At 39.2% G+C, this 19410-nt stretch overlaps 1 protein-coding gene across 2 annotated transcripts in view; it reads right to left on the minus strand.

Annotated features, from left to right (window-relative positions):
• LOC128687645 (sorting nexin-25) overlaps positions 1-19410 on the minus strand; it is an 81282-nt gene that overhangs the window by 48049 nt on the left and 13823 nt on the right. The window contains exons 5-7 of one of the 2 annotated variants that reach the window (XM_070083944.1): positions 19076-19251; positions 12722-12908; positions 2569-2631 (exon numbers count right to left, since the gene is read on the minus strand). In XM_070083944.1, coding sequence (XP_069940045.1) covers positions 2569-2631; positions 12722-12908; positions 19076-19251 — 426 coding nt within the window. The remainder of the gene's footprint in view (positions 1-2568; positions 2632-12721; positions 12909-19075; positions 19252-19410) is intronic. The other variant, XM_070083945.1, reaches the window with a different exon arrangement.

Genomic DNA, 19410 nt, shown 5'->3' on the forward strand with positions numbered 1-19410 from the left:
GTCCGAAGAGTGGTCCAAAGACGAGGCGGGGTCAGAACGGGGTGCGGTATCAAGAAGGGGCCCGGGGGTAGCAGGTTCATGGACTAGGGCTGCCATGGTTAGGTTACTTCTTTCTTTTTGTTTTTAAGAAAAAAAAAGAAAGAAGAAAAGAAAATAAAAATAAAAAAAAGAATAAAAAAAGGGGGGACTGGGGAGGGATAGTTCCTAGGAGGAATGAAAGGGCCAGAAATCTCCCTCTGCGCCCAAGAGGACCTCAGCACCGCAAGTAGCGCAGATGCAGCATGGAACCCGTGCCATACCCTACCCATCATGCCAGTAAACCGGCAATCCGGGATAGCAACCTCACATCTGCCGAGCTACCTCAGTGGACAAAAGAGAGGGCGGCCAGAAATCCGCCACAAAGCATACCTCCTTCGGCCACCACCCCCAGAATCTGAAAGGTGGCTTCCAGAGATACACCCGTCGCCCGAGAGACACCCAAAGCCACCCTCCGGAATACCAGAGAGGGATCGGGACATCCCCAGGCAATCCAGATTCCACGGCAAACTAAGCCACCGCCAAGAACCTCAACGGAATGGGATGGACCCCGGTACCCTTTCCCCTACCTAAGAATTAGTGTGCCTGTGGAGAAAAATAAAAAAAAATCCCAAAAGCCAAAAAGGAAGGGCAAAAGGGAGGGGTGGGGAGGAGGAGGAGGAAAGGAAAAAGGGGAGGATGGGATAGGGAACGGGGAATTGGGGGGTAATTAGGTTCGGTCTGAGGAAGGAGACCGACAGGTCTAATTCCTCAGACCAAGAGCCTCTTCACTACACCAAGGAGCCCCCCTTGAAGAGAATAAAACAAAAAAAATCATAAATGAGGCAGAACTTGCATTGTAAAATAGCAGCTGAAGTTGTATATGAAAATGGGATTACTTAATTCTATAATAATAATAATAATAATAATAATAATAATAATAATAATAATAATAATAATAATAATAATAATAATAATAATAATAATAATAATAATAACAATGCCTGCACTCTGAAGGAGGGGTGTTAATGTTGCAGTTTAAAAACTGTAGTGTAAAGCACCCTTCTGGCAAGACAGTGATGGAGTGAATGATGGTGAAAGTTTTTCTTTTTCGGGCCACCCTGCCTTGGTGGGAATCGGCCAGTGTGATAATAATAAAAAAAAATAATAATAATAATTATTATTATTATTATTACACACTAAAATTTAATTGAAGAAGTCCATTAAGGTCAAGTAAGAGATTATCAGATAGCCAAAGTCAAGTAAGAAGAGGTGAGGAGGCAGTCAAGGTCAGAGCAGGAGACACGAGGAGATAGTCAAGGTCAGAGCAGGAGGCACGAGGAGGCAGTCAAGGTCAGAGCAGGAGACACGAGGAGATAGTCAAGGTCAGAGCAGGAGACATGAGGAGGCAGTCAAGGTCAGAGCAGGAGACACGAGGAGATAGTCAAGGTCAGAGCAGGAGACACGAGGAGACAGTCAAGGTCAGAGCAGGAGACACGAGGAGATAGTCAAGGTCAGAGCAGGAGACACGAGGAGGCAGTCAAGATCTGTCATCTGGTTTTCTACAGTTATATTTAAAAACCCTGATTATTATGATTATAATCATAACTAAGCACTAAACCCATAAGGGTCATACAGTGCATCACACAACTTGATACAAGTCAAGCATGGACTAAATAAAATCATCCAATTTTAATCTCCTGTATGTCACTTAGTGGTGAATCATTTCAGATGCAGTACTGCAACTTAGAATTTTCTACTGCACAAATATCTGACCCTACTCCGCCTTATAGCCCTGACAACCTTTAGGCAATGTACAGATGCTCCTTGACTTAGTATGGGTTACAATATTTTTACTTTATGATGGTGCAAAAGCAATTATTTTGGTGACGAAACTTTAAGATTATTACCCAGCATGAAGGTGGCAAATCCATAACCTGTATTCATTTATTTAATTTTCAATACTGGTATTCAATTAGCTACAGTAATTTATTTGTTTATTCACTCAGTGACAGTGGTTATTTATTTATACATTTATTAAGCATATCATTCATATTCAACTTAAGATATTTTCAACTTACGACGAGTTCATTGGAACATAACTCCATCATAAGTCAAGAAGCACTAGTACACAGTATCATCACTATTTTTATCATAAGTTTCAAAATGTGAGTTATGCTCCTGGTATACGAGTACCTTTTTAACTAAACCCTCAAATATGTGCAATTCCACAGGATAGTAAAACTCTGTTCATTTTCAGTGATAATTATAAAGCATAAGGTTTAGTCATGTACACAAAATTTTGAAATGGATGCATGGATAAAGAGGTTATCATCACCGAACATGCCCAAATGCGCATGTGGAGAGAGAGAGTGGTAACTAAAGATAAAATCCACTTCAAGATGCATCGTTTATCAGCAAATAAGAAATATACCAGGCAACCAAAACCCCTCTGGGAAAACCCACAGCCATACTGACCCTTTGCAAGGGTCAAAGCATTTTAGACAGCAATTAGGCCAAGCTGCACAATGATGCAAGTAATTGTGCCCTCACCTGATCCTGAGCATATCCTCCGTGCTTTCAGAGGCTAAAACCAACTCTAAGAAGTTGTCAAAGCTGACAAATAAAAACAAATTTTTCAGGAGGTCACAGACTACTATGAAAACTAAGTTTGATAGTGTACTACCAAAGGCCAAAGGCAATAGTAGAACATCATATCCATCACACAAACAAAAAAAACAAAGTATAGTGAAACAATGGACATGAATGCCTTTTCTAAATGCCCTGAAAACTATTGATGAAATAGTGCAATTTAAATGGCAAAAAAGTTTCAAGTTAAAATAATTCTAACTTTCAAAAATCCCAATTACTGTAATAGTACTCATTAAAGAACTTACAATACATTGTCAAAAAAAACAGCATTAAAATACTATGTTTAAGAATGGAACATTTCCAGCAGAGTCACATACTAAACTCTTATATAATTAAAACAAGTCAACAAAATAATCTGACAGTCTGAAAGCAAATACTGTTTGTATATTATATACAGAATGATATGCTTTTCAGGCAGAATTTTTTTTTAGCAAATTGGCTGCATATCACCTAGGCAGAGTGACCTAAAAAGTTTTTCTTTTTAAATTTAGTAATTTATACAGGATAAAAGGCTATTAGCCCCTTGCTTCAGGCAGAACTTATCAGCCTGAATAGGCTCAGACTGTTTTGCAGTATGAAGGCAAATGACCATCGACAACTTGAGGGAAATGGATAAGCTTGCATTCACTCAGGACACCTTTAATGATGGTAATCTGGTCCTTGGACTTTGATCACTTCAAATGCATACATGTATCTAAAGTGATTAACGTCTCAGGACATCTTTATTTTCAATTATATCACATAAATGTTAAACCTAAGACCCAATCTAACTTTGTTATTTTTTAAATACACTACCTAACAGAATACTCCATTCGACTGAATGTACAGCAATGCATGCAACCATATGACCTGTCTTTGTAATACTCATTTGTGCCTTATTGTTATCTGTTTACAATAATGTTTTATCACTGATTACATCATTGCTTAGTTAATCTTAAGTTAATTTTAAGCCAGCCCGTAATGCTATGCATACAAGTGGCTTTGGCATGCTGCTCTTACCTGTATTTTTTTGTACCTCTGTATGTATGCTCAAATTACTAAATAAATATATAAATAACTAAATAAATAAATAAATAAAGATGTCTTCAGTGAATACCTTCATATCCATTTGCCACTAGGATTAATACATAAATAACCCGCACTTTTTTGTTTTAACACACTGGCTGTCTCCCACCGACGCAGGGCGACCCGAAAAAGAAACACTTTCACTATCATTCACACTATCACACACAGGAGAAAGAGACTTATGATGATGTTTCAGTCTGACTCGGACCAGTTAATGGTCCAAGTCAGACTGAAATGTTGTCATAAATTTCTTTCTCCTATGTGTGGGTTATTTGTGTATTGTTCCAGTCACGTATTGTGCCTTTTTATTCCTCTAGGATTATTTTTCCAACTAAGTCGAGCTTAAATTAATTTTTTGCCCAACTCAGCGAAAAACAGTTTGCCTGATACAGCAATAATAGATTTCAATAATGATAAATAATGATTACTAAAGGTAAGGTATCTTTACATATATCAAGCAGTACAGGTAAGTATATACTGTATATACAGCAGTTTATTATTATCTGGAACACTTACTATAAACAGGAGATCTCTTAACTTACAGATACCCATTTCACACATTTACACTTATAAATGGGGCACTTAGGAATTAATTTGTAGTTTAACAACCAACAAGTGACAGTACGAAATTGTGTGGAACAATGTGGCTATGTTTCACATAAATCACCGGTCCTTGTTTGCAAGTTGAAGAGCAAGGAATGCAAATCATTTGCAAGTTGAAAAGCAAGGAATGCAAATCATTTCAAAGTTGCAAAACAAGGAACTCATATCGTTTGCAAGTTGAAAAACAAAGAATGCAACATATTTTCAAGTTAGGCACTCTAATGCAAGTCCTGCAGAGTATCATCTATTGTTCGACTGCTGCCCACTATATTGGTGTAATCTTATGCCCCTACATGGAACATTAACTCTCTCATCCCACGAATACCATGCCCCAAAAATGTTCCCAGTTTTCAGTTTCGCAGCTCAGTCTTTGGGATATTATTATTATCACCACAGGAAAATGCTAAACCTGTAAGAGCCATGCAGTGTGCAGAATGAAAGGTAATCAGTGGTCCTGGAGATTTCTGGCAGAGAGTTCTAGATTTTGGGTCCTTTTATGTACAATGAGTTTTTGAAAAGATTTAGCCTGACATGGGAAATGTCTTTGAGGTTTCTATGCTTAGTGGTGTGTCTATAAGTCCTATTGCAACTCTCAAGAAAGTGTTTCAGGTCAGGATTTATATTAGAATTGATTGTTCTGTAAATGTAGGATGCAAAATAGTACAAGTGAGGGGTTGTCTAGCAGTGGATTGTGTGATCATTTGCACTGCGGCTTTTTGTTGGGTTATTACTGGTTTTAGGTGATTTGTCATTGTAGAACCCCAGGCACAAATAGTATAGGTGAGGTAGGGGTATATCAGTGATAGTATAGTGTAAGTAGTGCTGTTTGTGGTACATAGTGACATATCTTTGAGAGGATGCCAACTGTCCTAAACTTTTTTTTGTTATGTGTTGGATATGGGTGTTGAATTACAGGTTGATATCAAGGTGCAGACCTAGAAATTTTCCCTCATAATGTTTAGCAATAAGGGTGTTGTTAAGCATAATATTTAATTGGACCTCACTTGCTCTACTCCCAAACACAATGTAAAAGGTTTTGTCTATATTAAGTGTAAGTTTACTGACAGTCAACCAGGTTGCTATTTTTGTGAGTTCTTCGTTAACAAGAGTGTTGAATGAGGTTAGATTTGGGTGGGAGATGATGAAAGTCATGTCATCAGCAAAGAGAATAGGTGTAAGTTGTTGTGATATGCTTGGAAGATTGTTGTATAAAAGGAAAAGGAGGGGGCCAAGAATGCTACCCTGTGGTACATGAGTATATACACTTGGAAAATTCTAAAGGGACAAGTACCAAATTTGCACATGAAAATCACTCCCTACGAAAGCAAAAGACTAGGCAGGCAGTGCAACATCCTCCCAATGAAAAGCAGGGCACAAGGACGATAAAGAGACAACACAATAAGTGTCAGGGGCCCAAGATTGCTTAACTGCCCCCCCCCCCCAGCATACATAAAAGGGATTACCAATAGACCCCTGGCTGTCTTCAAGAAGGCTCTGGAAAGGCACCTAAAGTCAGTATCTGATCAGCCAGGCTGTGGTTCATATGTCAGTTTACGTGCAGCAAACAGTAACAGCCTGGTTGATCAGGCCCTGATCCACCATGAGGCCTGGTCACAGACTGGGCTGTGGGGGGCATTGACCTGCAAAACCCTTTCCAGGTATACTCCAGGTATGCACAAAGAATTTTTATTCACACAAAAAATAGATCATTTACTGTTATGCAATAATGTAATACAGTGGACCCCCGCATACCGTTGGCATCACATAATGTTAAATCTGCATACCGATACATTTTATCGCTAAGATTTTGCCTCGCATACCGCTAAAAAACTCGCTCAACGCTATTCATCCGAGACGCGTCTAATGTGCGGCCTGAGCCAGCCTCACATGTTCCGCATGTGGCATTGTTTACCAGCCAGCCTCCGCAGTAACATCCAAGCATACAATCGGAACATTTCGTATTATTACAGCGTTTTTGGTGATTTTATCTGCAAAATAAGTGACCATGGGCCCCAAGAAAGTTTCTAGTGCCAACCCTACAGGAATAAGGGTGAGAATTACTATAGAGATGAAGAAAGAGATCATTGCTAAGTATGAAAGTGGAGTACGTGTCTCCGAGCTGGCCAGGTTGTATAGTAAACCCCAATCAACCATCGCTATTATTGTTTCCAAGAAAACGGCAATCAAGGAAGCTGTTCTTGCCAAAGGTTCAACTGTGTTTTCGAAACAGAGATCGCAAGTGATAGAAGATGTTGAGAGACTCTTATTGGTGTGGGTAAACGAAAAACAGATAGCAGGAGATAGCATCTCTCAAGCGATCATAAGTGAAAAGGCTAGGAAGTTGCATCAGGATTTAATTAAAAAAATGCCTGCAACTAGTGATGATGTGAGTGAATTTAAGGCCAGCAAAGGTTGGTTTGAGAGATTTAAGAAGTGCAGTGGCATACATAGTGTGATAGGCATGGTGAGGCTGCCAGTTCGGACCACAAAGCAGCTGAAAAATATGTGCAGGAATTCAAGGAGTACATAGACAGTGAAGGACTGAAACCTGAACAAGTGTTTAATTGCGACGAAACAGGCCTGTTTTGGAAGAAAATGCCAAGCAGGACCTACATTACTCAGGAGGAAAAGGCACTCCCAGGACATAAGCCTATGAAAGACAGGCTTAATCTTCTCATGTGTGCCAATGCTAGTGGTGATTGCAAAGTGAAGCCTTTATTAGTGTACATACATAAGGGGGATTACCAACAGACCCCTGGCAGTCTTCAAGCTGGCACTGGACAAGCACCTAAAGTCGGTTCCTGACCAGCCAGGCTGTGGCTCATAACGTTGGTTTGCGTGCAGCCAGCAGTAACAGCCTGGTTGATCAGGCTCTGACCCACCAGGCCGCCTGGTCACAGACCGGGCCACAGGGGCGTTGACCCCCAGAACTCTCTCCAGGTAAACTCCAGGTATCACTCTGAAACTCCCAGAGCGTTCATGCAAAAGAATATCCTCAAGGCTAATTTGTGTGTGCTGTGGAGGGCAAACAGTAAGGCATGGGTCACTAGGGACTTTTTCTATGACTGGTTACACCAAGCATTTGCCCCCAATGTGAAAAATTACCTAACTGAAAAGAAATTAGACCTTAAGTGCCTCCAGGTATTAGACAATGCCCCTGGTCATCCTACAGACTTGGCAGAGCGACTTTGTGGGGACATGAGCTTCATTAAGGTCAAGTTTTTGCCTCCTAATACCACTCCTCTCCTGCAGCCCATGGACCAGCAGGTTATTGCAAACTTAAAAAAACTGTACACAAAAGCTCTGTTTGAAAGGTGCTTTGTAGTGACCTCAGAAACTCAATTGACTCTAAGAGAGTTTTGGAGAGAGCACTTTAATATCCTCAATTGTGTAAACCTTATAGGTAAGGCTTGGGAGGGAGTGACTAAGAGGACCTTGAAGTCTGCTTGGAAGAAACTGTGGCCAGAATGTGTAGACCAAAGGGATTTTGAAGGGTTTGAGGCTAACCCTGGGAATCTTATGCCAGTTGAGGAATCCATTGTGGCATTGGGAAAGTCCTTGGGGTTGGAGGTTAGTGGGGATGATGTGGAAGAGTTGGTGGAGGAGGACAATGAAACACTAACCACTGATGAGCTGCTAGATCATCTTCATCAGCATGAGGCCACACCTGAGGAAACTGCTTCGGAGGAGGGGAGAGAGAAATTGAAGAAGTTGCCTACTTCAAAGATTAAGGAAATCTGTGCAATGTGGCTTAAAGTGCAAACCTTCATGGATGAAAATCGCCCTCAGACAGCTGTTGCAAGCCGTGCTGGTGACTATTACACTGACAATGTTGTGAACCACTTTAGGAAAGTCATAAAGGAACGAGAGGTACAGACCTCTATGGACAGATATGTTGTGCGACAGAAGTCCAGTGACTCTGAAGCTGGTCCTAGTGGCATTAAAAGAAGAAGGGAAGTAACCCCGGAAAAGGACTTGACACCTCAAGTCTTAATGGAAGGGGATTCCCCTTCTAAACACTAAGACTCTCTCCTCCTCCCATCCTATCAATCATCACCAGATCTTCAATAAAGGTAAGTGTCATGTAACTGTGCATGTCTTCTTCAGTTTGTGTGTATTAAAATTAATATTTCATGTGGTAAAAAAAAAATGTTTTCATACTTTTGGGTTTCAGGAACGGATTAATTTGATTTCCATTATTTATTATGGGGAAAATTCATTCGCATAGCGATAATTTCGCATAACATTGAGCTCTCAGGAACAGATTAATATCGTTATGCAGGGGGTCAACTGTAATTGTACAAATAATATAAGCATAGTGATGAATGTACATCAGACCCACCAGTTGATGTGTATTGGACATGTAACGTAATTTGTTTACTCTTGAACATCAGCAAAAATTTAACATTTCTGCTACTTTGAGCTCAATTTCAAGCTATTTTGAGTCTTCAAAATCATCTCTATTTCTGTAATATATCTTCCATTCTATCAAATGAGACAAAGAAACCGAGAATACAAACATAAAAACCATATGAAAATGCACTGCAAAGTTGCTATTTTAAATAAAAAACACAGATGTAGTTTTCCCTATAGGTAGTAGGTTGGTAGAGAGCAACCACCCAGGGAGGTACTACCGTCCTGCCAACTTAGTGTACAAAGGAAACCTATACTGTAATTGTTTTTCATGATGGTAGGATTGCTGGTGTCTTTTCTCTGTCTCATAAGCATGTAAGATTTCAGGTATGTCTTGCTACTTCTACTTACACTTGGGTCACACTACACATACATGTACAAGCATATATATACACACCCCTCTGGGTTTTCTTCTATTTTGTTACTATTTTTTGTTTTTGTTTATTTCCTCTTATCTCCATGGGGAAGTGGAACAAAAATCTTCCTCCGTAAGCCATTCATGTTGAAAGAAGCGACTAAAATGCCGGGAGCAAGGGGCTAGTAACCTCTTCTCCTGTATAAGTTACTAAATTTAACCCTTTGACTGTTTCGGTCGTATATATACGTCTTACGCACCACTGTTTCTGACGTATTTATACACATAAATTCTAGCAGCTTCAAATCAAGCGGGAGAAAGCTGCTAGGCCCACATGTGAGAGAATGGGTCTGTGTGGTCAGTGTGCACCACATAAAAAAATCCTGTAGCACGCAGTGCGTAATGAGAAAAAAAAAACTGGTCTTTTTTTTTGGAATAAAACGCCGAATTTGAGGTGTATTTTTGTATTTATCATTGTATTTATCATTGTATTTAAATTTTCATGGTCTCAGGTGATAAAATGGAAAACATATTACAGAAATAGAGATGATTTTGACTACTTTCATGATGAAAATGACCTTGAAATTGAGCTCAATGTAGCGGAAATGTTCGATTTTTACCAGTGTTCAGGAGTAAGCAAATCACACCACACGTCCAATACACTTTAACTGGGGAGTCTAATATTCTTTCACTAGTGCACTGATATTATTTATACCATTTTTACAATAATGCAGTAGTCTGCATAACAGTAAATTCTGTATTTTTTTGTATGAATAAAAAATCAAAATAGAAAACAATAGCAATATAAGAGGGGCCTAGAGACGTGACTACTGAACAGAGGATATGTTATTTTAGTGCCAAGAATGTCTACATTGTTTATTCTGGACCCTATTTTGAAACTGGCATCTTTTTTAATTTACATGAAATTGGCCAAATTGCCAATTTCTGACCACTTTATTGGGTAGTTAAAATCGATAAATGGGCGGTTTCTTGTACTCAAAAGATAGAAAAAATGGACTTCTAAAGAAATAGCTATGAGTTTGGTCAACTGGAACAACTGAATTGGCCAAAAACAGGGCTCAAAATCGGCAAAATCGCCGATGCATATATGTCGCTGAGACTGCTAACTTCACGGGACCGTAATTCCGTGAGTTTACGACCAAATTTCATACATTTGCTGTCATTACCATTGGGAAAAGATTCTCTATCATTTCATAATAAAAAATAATTTATTTTTTTTCCAAAAATTTATCGACATAGAATGATAGTTTCAGAAAGAGGCTTGCGACAGTAAAACGGTTAAAAAGAGAAACCTTCGTTTTTCTTTTTGGACAACCCTGCCTCGATGGGATACAGCCAGGTTGTTGAAAGGAAGAAAGAAATATGCAGTTTTTTCTCACTATGTGCTGTGTGCTGATTTATTTTATATGGTGCACACTTACTGCATCGACTCATTCTATCATATTTAGTCCCAAATCCACCGCTTACAGCTTATCTGAGTAAGCCGAGCTCATTACACAGTACTATGGAACGGACCCTGGCTTTAAAGTTGCAGAACTACAGCACAGACCCTGAAAGGGTTAACCCTCTCAGGGTCCCCAGGCCCTCTCCCAGACTTGTTCTCAGGGTCCCCCAAATTTCAAAAAAAAAATTATTTTTTCTTATGAAAAGATAAGAGAATCTTTTCCCGATCATAATGACACCAAAAGTACGAAATTTGATGGAAAGCTTACGAAATTATGCTCTCACAAAGTTAGCGGTCTCGACGATGTTTACGCATTGGAGATTTTGCCCACTTTAAGCCCTATTTTCGGCCAATTCCAATGTATTAGTCGACAAAAATCATAACTATTTTGCTAGAACTCCATTTTTTCTATCGAATGAGTACAAGAAACCACCCATTTACCGATTTCAACCATTCAATAAAGTGGTCAGAATTCAGCAATTTTGCCAATTTCACACAAATTTCAAAAGATGCCAATTTCCAAATAGGGTCCAGAATAAACAAGAAAGACATTTCTGGCACTAAAATAACATTTCCTCTGTTCATTAGTCACGTCCCCATGCCCCTCTTACATTCTTTTGCTTTCCACTTTGAATTTTTATTCTCACAAAAAAATAGAAGATTTACTGTTATGCAGACTACTGTATTAGTGTAGAAATGGTATAAATAATATCAGCACACTTGTGAAAGAATATTAGACTCACCAGTTGGCGTGTATTGGACGCTTAGCATGATTTGTTTACTTTTGAACTTTGGTAAAAATTGAACATTTTTTCTACTTTGAGCTCAATTTCAAGGTACTTTTCATTGTAAAACCAGTCAAAATCATCTCAATTTCTGTAATATGTCTTCCATTCTATAAAATGAGACCAAGAAAACTAGAATACAACAATAAATACCCTACGAAAATACAGTGCAAAGTCGCTGTTTTAATCCAAAAACACGGTCAAAGTTTTTTTTCTCATTACGCACTGTGTGCTGCAGGATTTTTTTTTATACTGCGCACACTGACCACATAGACCCATTCTTTCATATGTAGGCCTACCAGCTTTCTCTCACTAGATTTGAGGGCGCTAGAATTTAGGCGTACTAGTATGTCAAAAACCCTGGTGTGTAAGCCATACTAGTACGTCCGAAACCCTGAAAGGGTTAAGTACGGGTTATTGGTAAACTATTCCCTCCACAGTAATGTTATCCTAGGTAATTAAACTATGTATGATAACTGTACTTATGAGTACCTGTACCTAAACTTACTTAGTGCTTCAGGTGACTGTTCTTCAGCTACATTCTGCTTATACTGTAGTTACAGAGGCTACTGCACCACACATGCCAAGAATTTCTAAACAGGCAGTCAAATAAATAGTACTTTTTATTTGTTAAAAATATAATGTAAATGCAGAAGCTGTTTACCCAGGTTGCCTGAAGCCCACATGCCCAGAGTGAAAATTAACACTATATTCGGCTTTCAGAGCCACTCTGCATAACTATCCAGAAGTAATGAATTATGATTATTATTATTATTACTCACAAAATTATAATAACACAACTGCAAATGAACCATGGTATGGGTGGGATATGAACTCATGGCAAGTGAGTTGTAAAACTCTAGGCCAGTGTGTAAGCCACTCACTTATGCACTGGCCTGGAGTTCAAACCCCACCGATACTGTGGTTTGTTATTATTATAAGCATTAGCAAAGTATTTTAGGCAGTTTTACATTTCCACGTAGACTTTTTCCACCATAAATTTCATGTATATACAGTATATGTTTCCATAATTACAGAGTTCAAAAGTATAAAAATAAAGTGAAATGTTTTTAATAAATCCTCTTTGGCAATTTATTACTATGAATACTCAAGTAATGATTAGATATATGTTCCATTCCCAATCAATTTAACATAGAAAAAATAAAATAGCTATCAAAATAAATGTAAAATAGGGAGCTAATGGTATGCTAAATGCTGTATTGCACAAGGCAAAAAACTGTAAGGCGCTTAACAGTCTTTTAAAAAATATTTGAAAAAGAGAGTATTTCTGATATGCAGTTAAATCAGAAATATTTTTGAGCAAGATTCGCTAGCACTATTTTAGGTGTGAAAACAAGAATCCATTACCTGAGATGCTCGAGGTCGTGAATGTCGGTGGAATCGTGAATGAGTGTGATGAAGTCTTCATAACTGGCTGCATACATGTAAGTTCGGCGGTGTAGCTCTTCCGCTGCATGTTGCTGCCTTAGGTATGACACTAGTTGCTGATTAATCCAGTCTGGGTCGCAGACTCGATCAATCATTGGTTCAAAAACTGAAAAAGAAGAAATCAGCGCCATGGGGAATGGGAGGCAATAAGCTTCAGTCAAGGAAGGGTAGTTCCAATTCTTTTGATCAAGAGCCCTTCACCAAGATATACTTCCCTTGAAGGGTTTCCATGCTATCCTACCATGGTGCAGCCATATTTCAGTTGTAGTAATTTACCTCATTCAACATAAACTAAACCATGGTAAAATTTTGCATTTCAAGCCACCTTCCATATTTTCATTAGCAGTTACAAGTTTTATTAACAAATCAATTATTTGCCACAAAGGTGGGGTAGGTAACATGTTCACCACTGTTCATTCAATAACTTCCACGCTAGAAGAGTGAACATTTCCACTGCTAGAACACTGTGAACATTTCTCATGAGACTGGTGATACATTTTGTGTATAGATACACATAAGTACAATTATCATACATCAAAATATATAAATTACCTAGTAATAAACCTTAAAAAAGTCAAAGTAACTTACTGCCATTGGAAAGTTTATGTTACTCTCAAATCAGCTAATTCTAATCTCATTAATATTTATGTTAACAGGGACCAATATAAAGAAAACTTGCAAAGGTTAGTAGATGAGTTTGGGAGTGTGTGTAAAGGCAGAAAGTTGAAAGTGAACATAGATAAGAGTAAGGTGATGAGGGTATCAAATGATTTAGATAAAGAAAAATTGTATATCACATTGGAGAGAGGGAGTATGGAAGAAGTGAATGTTTTCAGATATTTGGGAGTTGACTTGTCAGAGGATGGGTTTATAAAGGATGGGATTAACCACAGAATTAATGAAGGAAAAAAGGTGAGTGGTGCATTGGGGTATCTGTGGAGACAAAAAATGTTATCTATGGAGGCAAAGAAGGGAATGTATGAAAGTTATAATGGTACCAACACTCTTATATGGGTGTGAAGCTTGGGTTGTAAATGCTGCAGCGAGGAGGCAACTGGAGGAAGTGGAGATGTCCTGTCTAAGGGCAATGTGTGGTGTAAATATTATACAGAAAATTCGGAGTGTGGAAATTAGGAGGAGGTGTGGAGTTACTAAGAGTATTACTCAGAGGGCTGAAGAGGGGTTGTTGAGGTGGTTTGGTCATTTAAAGAATGGAACAAAGTAGTATGACTTGGAGAGAGTATAAATCTGTAGGGAAAAGGAGGGGTAGGGGTTATCCTCAAAAAGGTCAGAAGGAAGGGGTAAAGGAGGTTTTGTGGGCGAGGGGCTTGTACTTCCAGGAAGCGTGTGTGAGCGTGTTTGATAGGAGTAAATGGAGACAAATGGTTTTTGGGACTAGACAAGCTGTTAGTGTGAGCAGGGTAATATTTAGTGAAGGGATTCAGGGAAACTGGTTATTATAGATTTAGCCAGATTTGAGTCCTGGAAATGAGAAGCACAATGCCTGCACTTTATAGGAGGGGTCTGGGATATTGACAGTTTGGAGGGACTTCTAAACTGTCGTATCTGAGTGCCTCTGCAAAGACAGTGATTATGTGTGAGTGAGGTGAAAGTGTTGAATGATGATGAAAGTATTTTCTTTTTGGGGATTTTCTTTCTTTTTAGGTCACCCTGCCTCGGTGAGAGACAGCCGACTTGTTGGAGAGAAAAAAAAAAAAGGGACCAATATATTAAAACCAAATTAAATAACTACTAAAAACTAGTTACTGAGAAGTATGGAACAATGTTGGTGTAATGTTCATAGTACATAATATTTGAGGCAATGGAGATATCATAAGCTCATAGCTCGATTGGTAGTGCACTCGGCTCACACACTGAGGTCTGTGGTTCAATCCCCAGTATGGGTGGAAACATTAGGACATGTTTCCTTAAGACACCTGCTGTCCATGTTCACCTAGCAGTAAAATAGATACCTCGGTGTTAGTCAACTGGCGTGAGTCGCATCCTGAGACGAAATTGACCTAATGTGCCCAAAACGCTCTGCATAACAAAGGGCTTTCTACATATATTAATCTTAAGTTAGTCTTAAGTTTGCCCAAAATGCTCTGCATATAAAGGGCCTTTTGGCATGGTCACCAAATTGTTGCTCCATTGTACAAACATGTTTATTATTTTATTATCACACTGGCCGATTCCCACCAAGGCAGGGTGGCCCGAAAAAGAAAAACTTTCACCATCATTCACTCCATCACTGTCTTGCCAGAAGGGTGCTTTACACTACAGTTTTTAAACTGCAACATTAACACCCCTCCTTCAGAGTGCAGGCACTGTACTTCCCATCTCCAGGACTCAAGTCCAGCCTGCCGGTTTCCCTGAATCCATTCATAAATGTTACTTTGCTCACACTCCAACAGCACGTCAAGTATTAAAAACCATTTGTCTCCATTCACTCCTATCAAACACGCTCACACATGCCTGCTGGAAGTCCAAGCCCCTCGCACACAAAACCTCCTTTACCCCCTCCCTCCAACCTTTCCTAGGCCGACCCCTACCCCGCCTTCCTTCCACTACAGACTGATACACTCTTGAAGTCATTCTGTTTCGCTCCATTCTCTCTACATGTCCGAACCACCTCAACAACCCTTCCTCAGCCCTGTGGACAACAGTTTTGGTAATCCCGCACCTCCTCCTAACTTCCAAACTACGAATTCTCTGCATTATATTCACACCACACATTGCCCTCAGACATGACATCTCCACTGCCTCCAGCCTTCTCCTCGCTGCAACATTCATCACCCATGCTTCACACCCATATAAGAGCGTTGGTAAAACTATACTCTCATACATTCCCCTCTTTGCCTCCAAGGACAAAGTTCTTTGTCTCCACAGACTCCTAAGTGCACCACTCACTCTTTTTCCCTCATCAATTCTATGATTCACCTCATCTTTCATAGACCCATCCGCTGACACGTCCACTCCCAAATATCTGAATACATTCACCTCCTCCATACTCTCTCCCTCCAATCTGATATTCAATCTTTCATCACCTAATCTTTTTGTTATCCTCATAACCTTACTCTTTCCTGTATTCACCTTTAATTTTCTTCTTTTGCACACCATACCAAATTCATCCACCAATCTCTGCAACTTCTCTTCAGAATCTCCCAAGAGCACAGTGTCATCAGCAAAGAGCAGCTGTGACAACTCCCACTTTGTGTGTGATTCTTTATCTTTTAACTCCACGCCTCTTGCCAAGACCCTCGCATTTACTTCTCTTACAACCCCATCTATAAATATATTAAACAACCACGGTGACATCACACATCCTTGTCTAAGGCCTACTTTTACTGGGAAAAAATTTCCCTCTTTCCTACATACTCTAACTTGAGCCTCACTATCCTCGTAAAAACTCTTCACTGCTTTCAGTAACCTACCTCCTACACCATACACTTGCAACATCTGCCACATTGCCCCCCTATCCACCCTGTCATAAGCCTTTTCCAAATCCATAAATGCCACAAAGACCTCTTTAGCCTTATCTAAATACTGTTCACTTATATGTTTCACTATAAACACCTGGTCCACACACCCCCTACCTTTCCTAAAGCCTCCTTGTTCATCTGCTATCCTATTCTCCGTCTTACTCTTAATTCTTTCAATTATAACTCTACCATACTCTTTACCAGGTATACTCAACAGACTTATCCCCCTATAATTTTTGCACTCTCTTTTATCCCCTTTGCCTTTATACAAAGGAACTATGCATGCTCTCTGCCAATCCCTAGGTACCTTACCCTCTTCCATACATTTATTAAATAATTGCACCAACCACTCCAAAACTATATCCCCACCTGCTTTTAACATTTCTATCTTTATCCCATCAATCCCGGCTGCCTTACCCCCTTTCATTTTACCTACTGCCTCACGAACTTCCCCCACACTCACAACTGGCTCTTCCTCACTTCTACAAGATGTTATTCCTCCTTGCCCTATACACGAAATCACAGCTTCCCTATCTTCATCAACATTTAACAATTCCTCAAAATATTCCCTCCATCTTCCCAATACCTCTAACTCTCCATTTAATAACTCTCCTCTCCTATTTTTAACTGACAAATCCATTTGTTCTCTAGGCTTTCTTAACTTGTTAATCTCACTCCAAAATTTTTTCTTATTTTCAACAAAATTTGTTGATAACATCTCACCCACTCTCTCATTTGCTCTCTTTTTACACTGCTTCACCACTCTCTTAACCTCTCTCTTTTTCTCCATATACTCTTCCCTCCTTGCATCACTTCTACTTCGTAAAAACTTCTCATATGCTAACTTTTTCTCCCTTACTACTCTCTTTACATCATCATTCCACCAATCGCTCCTCTTCCCTCCTGCACCCACTTTCCTGTAACCACAAACTTCTGCTGAACACTCTAACACTACATTTTTAAACCTACCCCATACCTCTTCGACCCCATTGCCTATGCTCTCATTAGCCCATCTATCCTCCAATAGCTGTTTATATCTTACCCTAACTGCCTCCTCTTTTAGTTTATAAACCTTCACCTCTCTCTTCCCTGATGCTTCTATTCTCCTTGTATCCCATCTACCTTTTACTCTCAGTGTAGCTACAACTAGAAAGTGATCTGATATATCTGTGGCCCCTCTACAAACATGTATCATGCTAAAATAAAAATTGTTACTGTTATTGTTAGAGCAGGATGTCACTGATGTCAGCTAGGCCTGTATACCTTGTACATGTACGTACTTGAAGAAATAAAGATTATTATTATTAGTAGTAGTAAAAGTATATGGTGTGAATCATGACCTCAGCAAATTGCAATAGCATGACTGCACACTGACCTGCGAGCTTAAGAACTTGCTTGTCAGGGTACTGAGCCCCACCTGTTCTATGATTTATGGTACATCTAACCAGGAAAATTGGTTAGATGTACCATCCATTAATGACCAGCATATCTATATTCATCAAAAGCGCAAAACCCATTGCAGCTTCACCTGACAGAGAGTCAGGGTGGGTAATGGTGGTGGTAATTTTCAGGGAAGGACATGAGTAGAAAGATGGAGGTCAAATGATGTGAATATAATAATGATATACAATATGGACAAGTTGATAATTAAGGCATGCGTGCAACAGTTAGGTAATTTTAATCTCAAATGTTTTGCCTACACAGTAGGCTTCTTCAGTCAAATACAGAGGAGGCAGCAGAAGCCTTTAAGATGTAATCACCTCAAAACTACGTCTTGAAGGGTGATGAACTATATACATCGTCTTTACATCTCTACTGCTTCTGCTGCCTCTTCTGTATTCAGATGAAGAAGTCTACTGTGTAGGCAAAACATACCTAACTGCTGCACGCGTGTCTTACTTATTGGGTTAATTGAAATAGCAACTCAGAATCAGTTAAAAAATTAGTCTGCAAATTCATTAATGGGTAGTTAAACCATTAGAAGTTTGATGTTTCATAATTATTATTTGGATATGATATTATGTACATGTTTTTGTCTGTCTCATAAACATGCAAGATTTCAGGTGTCTTGCTACTTCTACTTACACTTAGGTCACACTACACATACATGTACAAGCATATATATACATGCCCCACTGGGTTTTCTTCTATTTTCTTTTTAGTTCTTGTTCTTGTTTATTTCCTCTTATCTCCACGGGGAAGTGGAACAGAATTCTTCCTCCATAAGCCATACGTGTTGTAAGAGCTGACTAAAATGCCAGGAGCAAGGGGCTAGTAACCCCCTTCTCCTGTATACATTACTAAATTTAAAAAGAAAAACTTTCGTTTTTCTTTTTTGGGCCACCCTGCCTTGGTGGGATACGGCCGGTTTGTTGAAAAAAAAAATTATGTACATGTATAATCCCTTCTGCATACATTATTAAATTTAAAATGAGAAATTTTCATTTTTCTTTTTGGACCATCCTGCCTTGGTGGGATACGACCAGTTTGTTGAAAGAAGATATTACATATACATTTATGTGAGACTCTAAAAATGTGTGGACCATTCAGTGCAAGAAAAAGTGGTGTAGGCTTAACCCAAGATCATCTATTATCAGTGTGAATGAGAATAAAAAATTAATAAGTAGTCTGTAAGCATTAGAAATAGTCTGTCCAAAATGAACTACATGCTGGTAGCTTTCTTTGGTGCTTAAAAATATTTTATTACATGTGAACTATATTTTGAACACAGGAGAAAAGAAATAAAGTTGCATTGTATTGTATAAAGAAGGGCATCAGTTTATTAACTAACCTTTACAAGCCAGGAGTTCCTTGAGTAGAGTACGCAGTGGTGTACATCGGGAGTATTCTGATGGGAGGCAGCGAGAAATGAGCATCTCTGCCACCAGCCGAAGGAAGTTTCTCTCTCTCTCAGGTGAACACAACTGAGGAACTAGGTGGAATATACCTCTCTCCCCTCGAGCTTCACTGCAATGAAAAATCAACTTATCTCTTGTTTCTGAATTTTGCTGAAATCTTATACAGCCTCTCATCACTTAATGATGGAGTTCTGTTCCTAAAACCACGTCAGTAAACGAATTCTTTGCAAAGTGAGGAGCATACTATAATGGTAGTGGGTTTGTGTCA

Source organism: Cherax quadricarinatus, chromosome 11, assembly GCF_038502225.1.
Source record: "Cherax quadricarinatus isolate ZL_2023a chromosome 11, ASM3850222v1, whole genome shotgun sequence".
NCBI lineage: Eukaryota > Metazoa > Arthropoda > Malacostraca > Decapoda > Parastacidae > Cherax > Cherax quadricarinatus.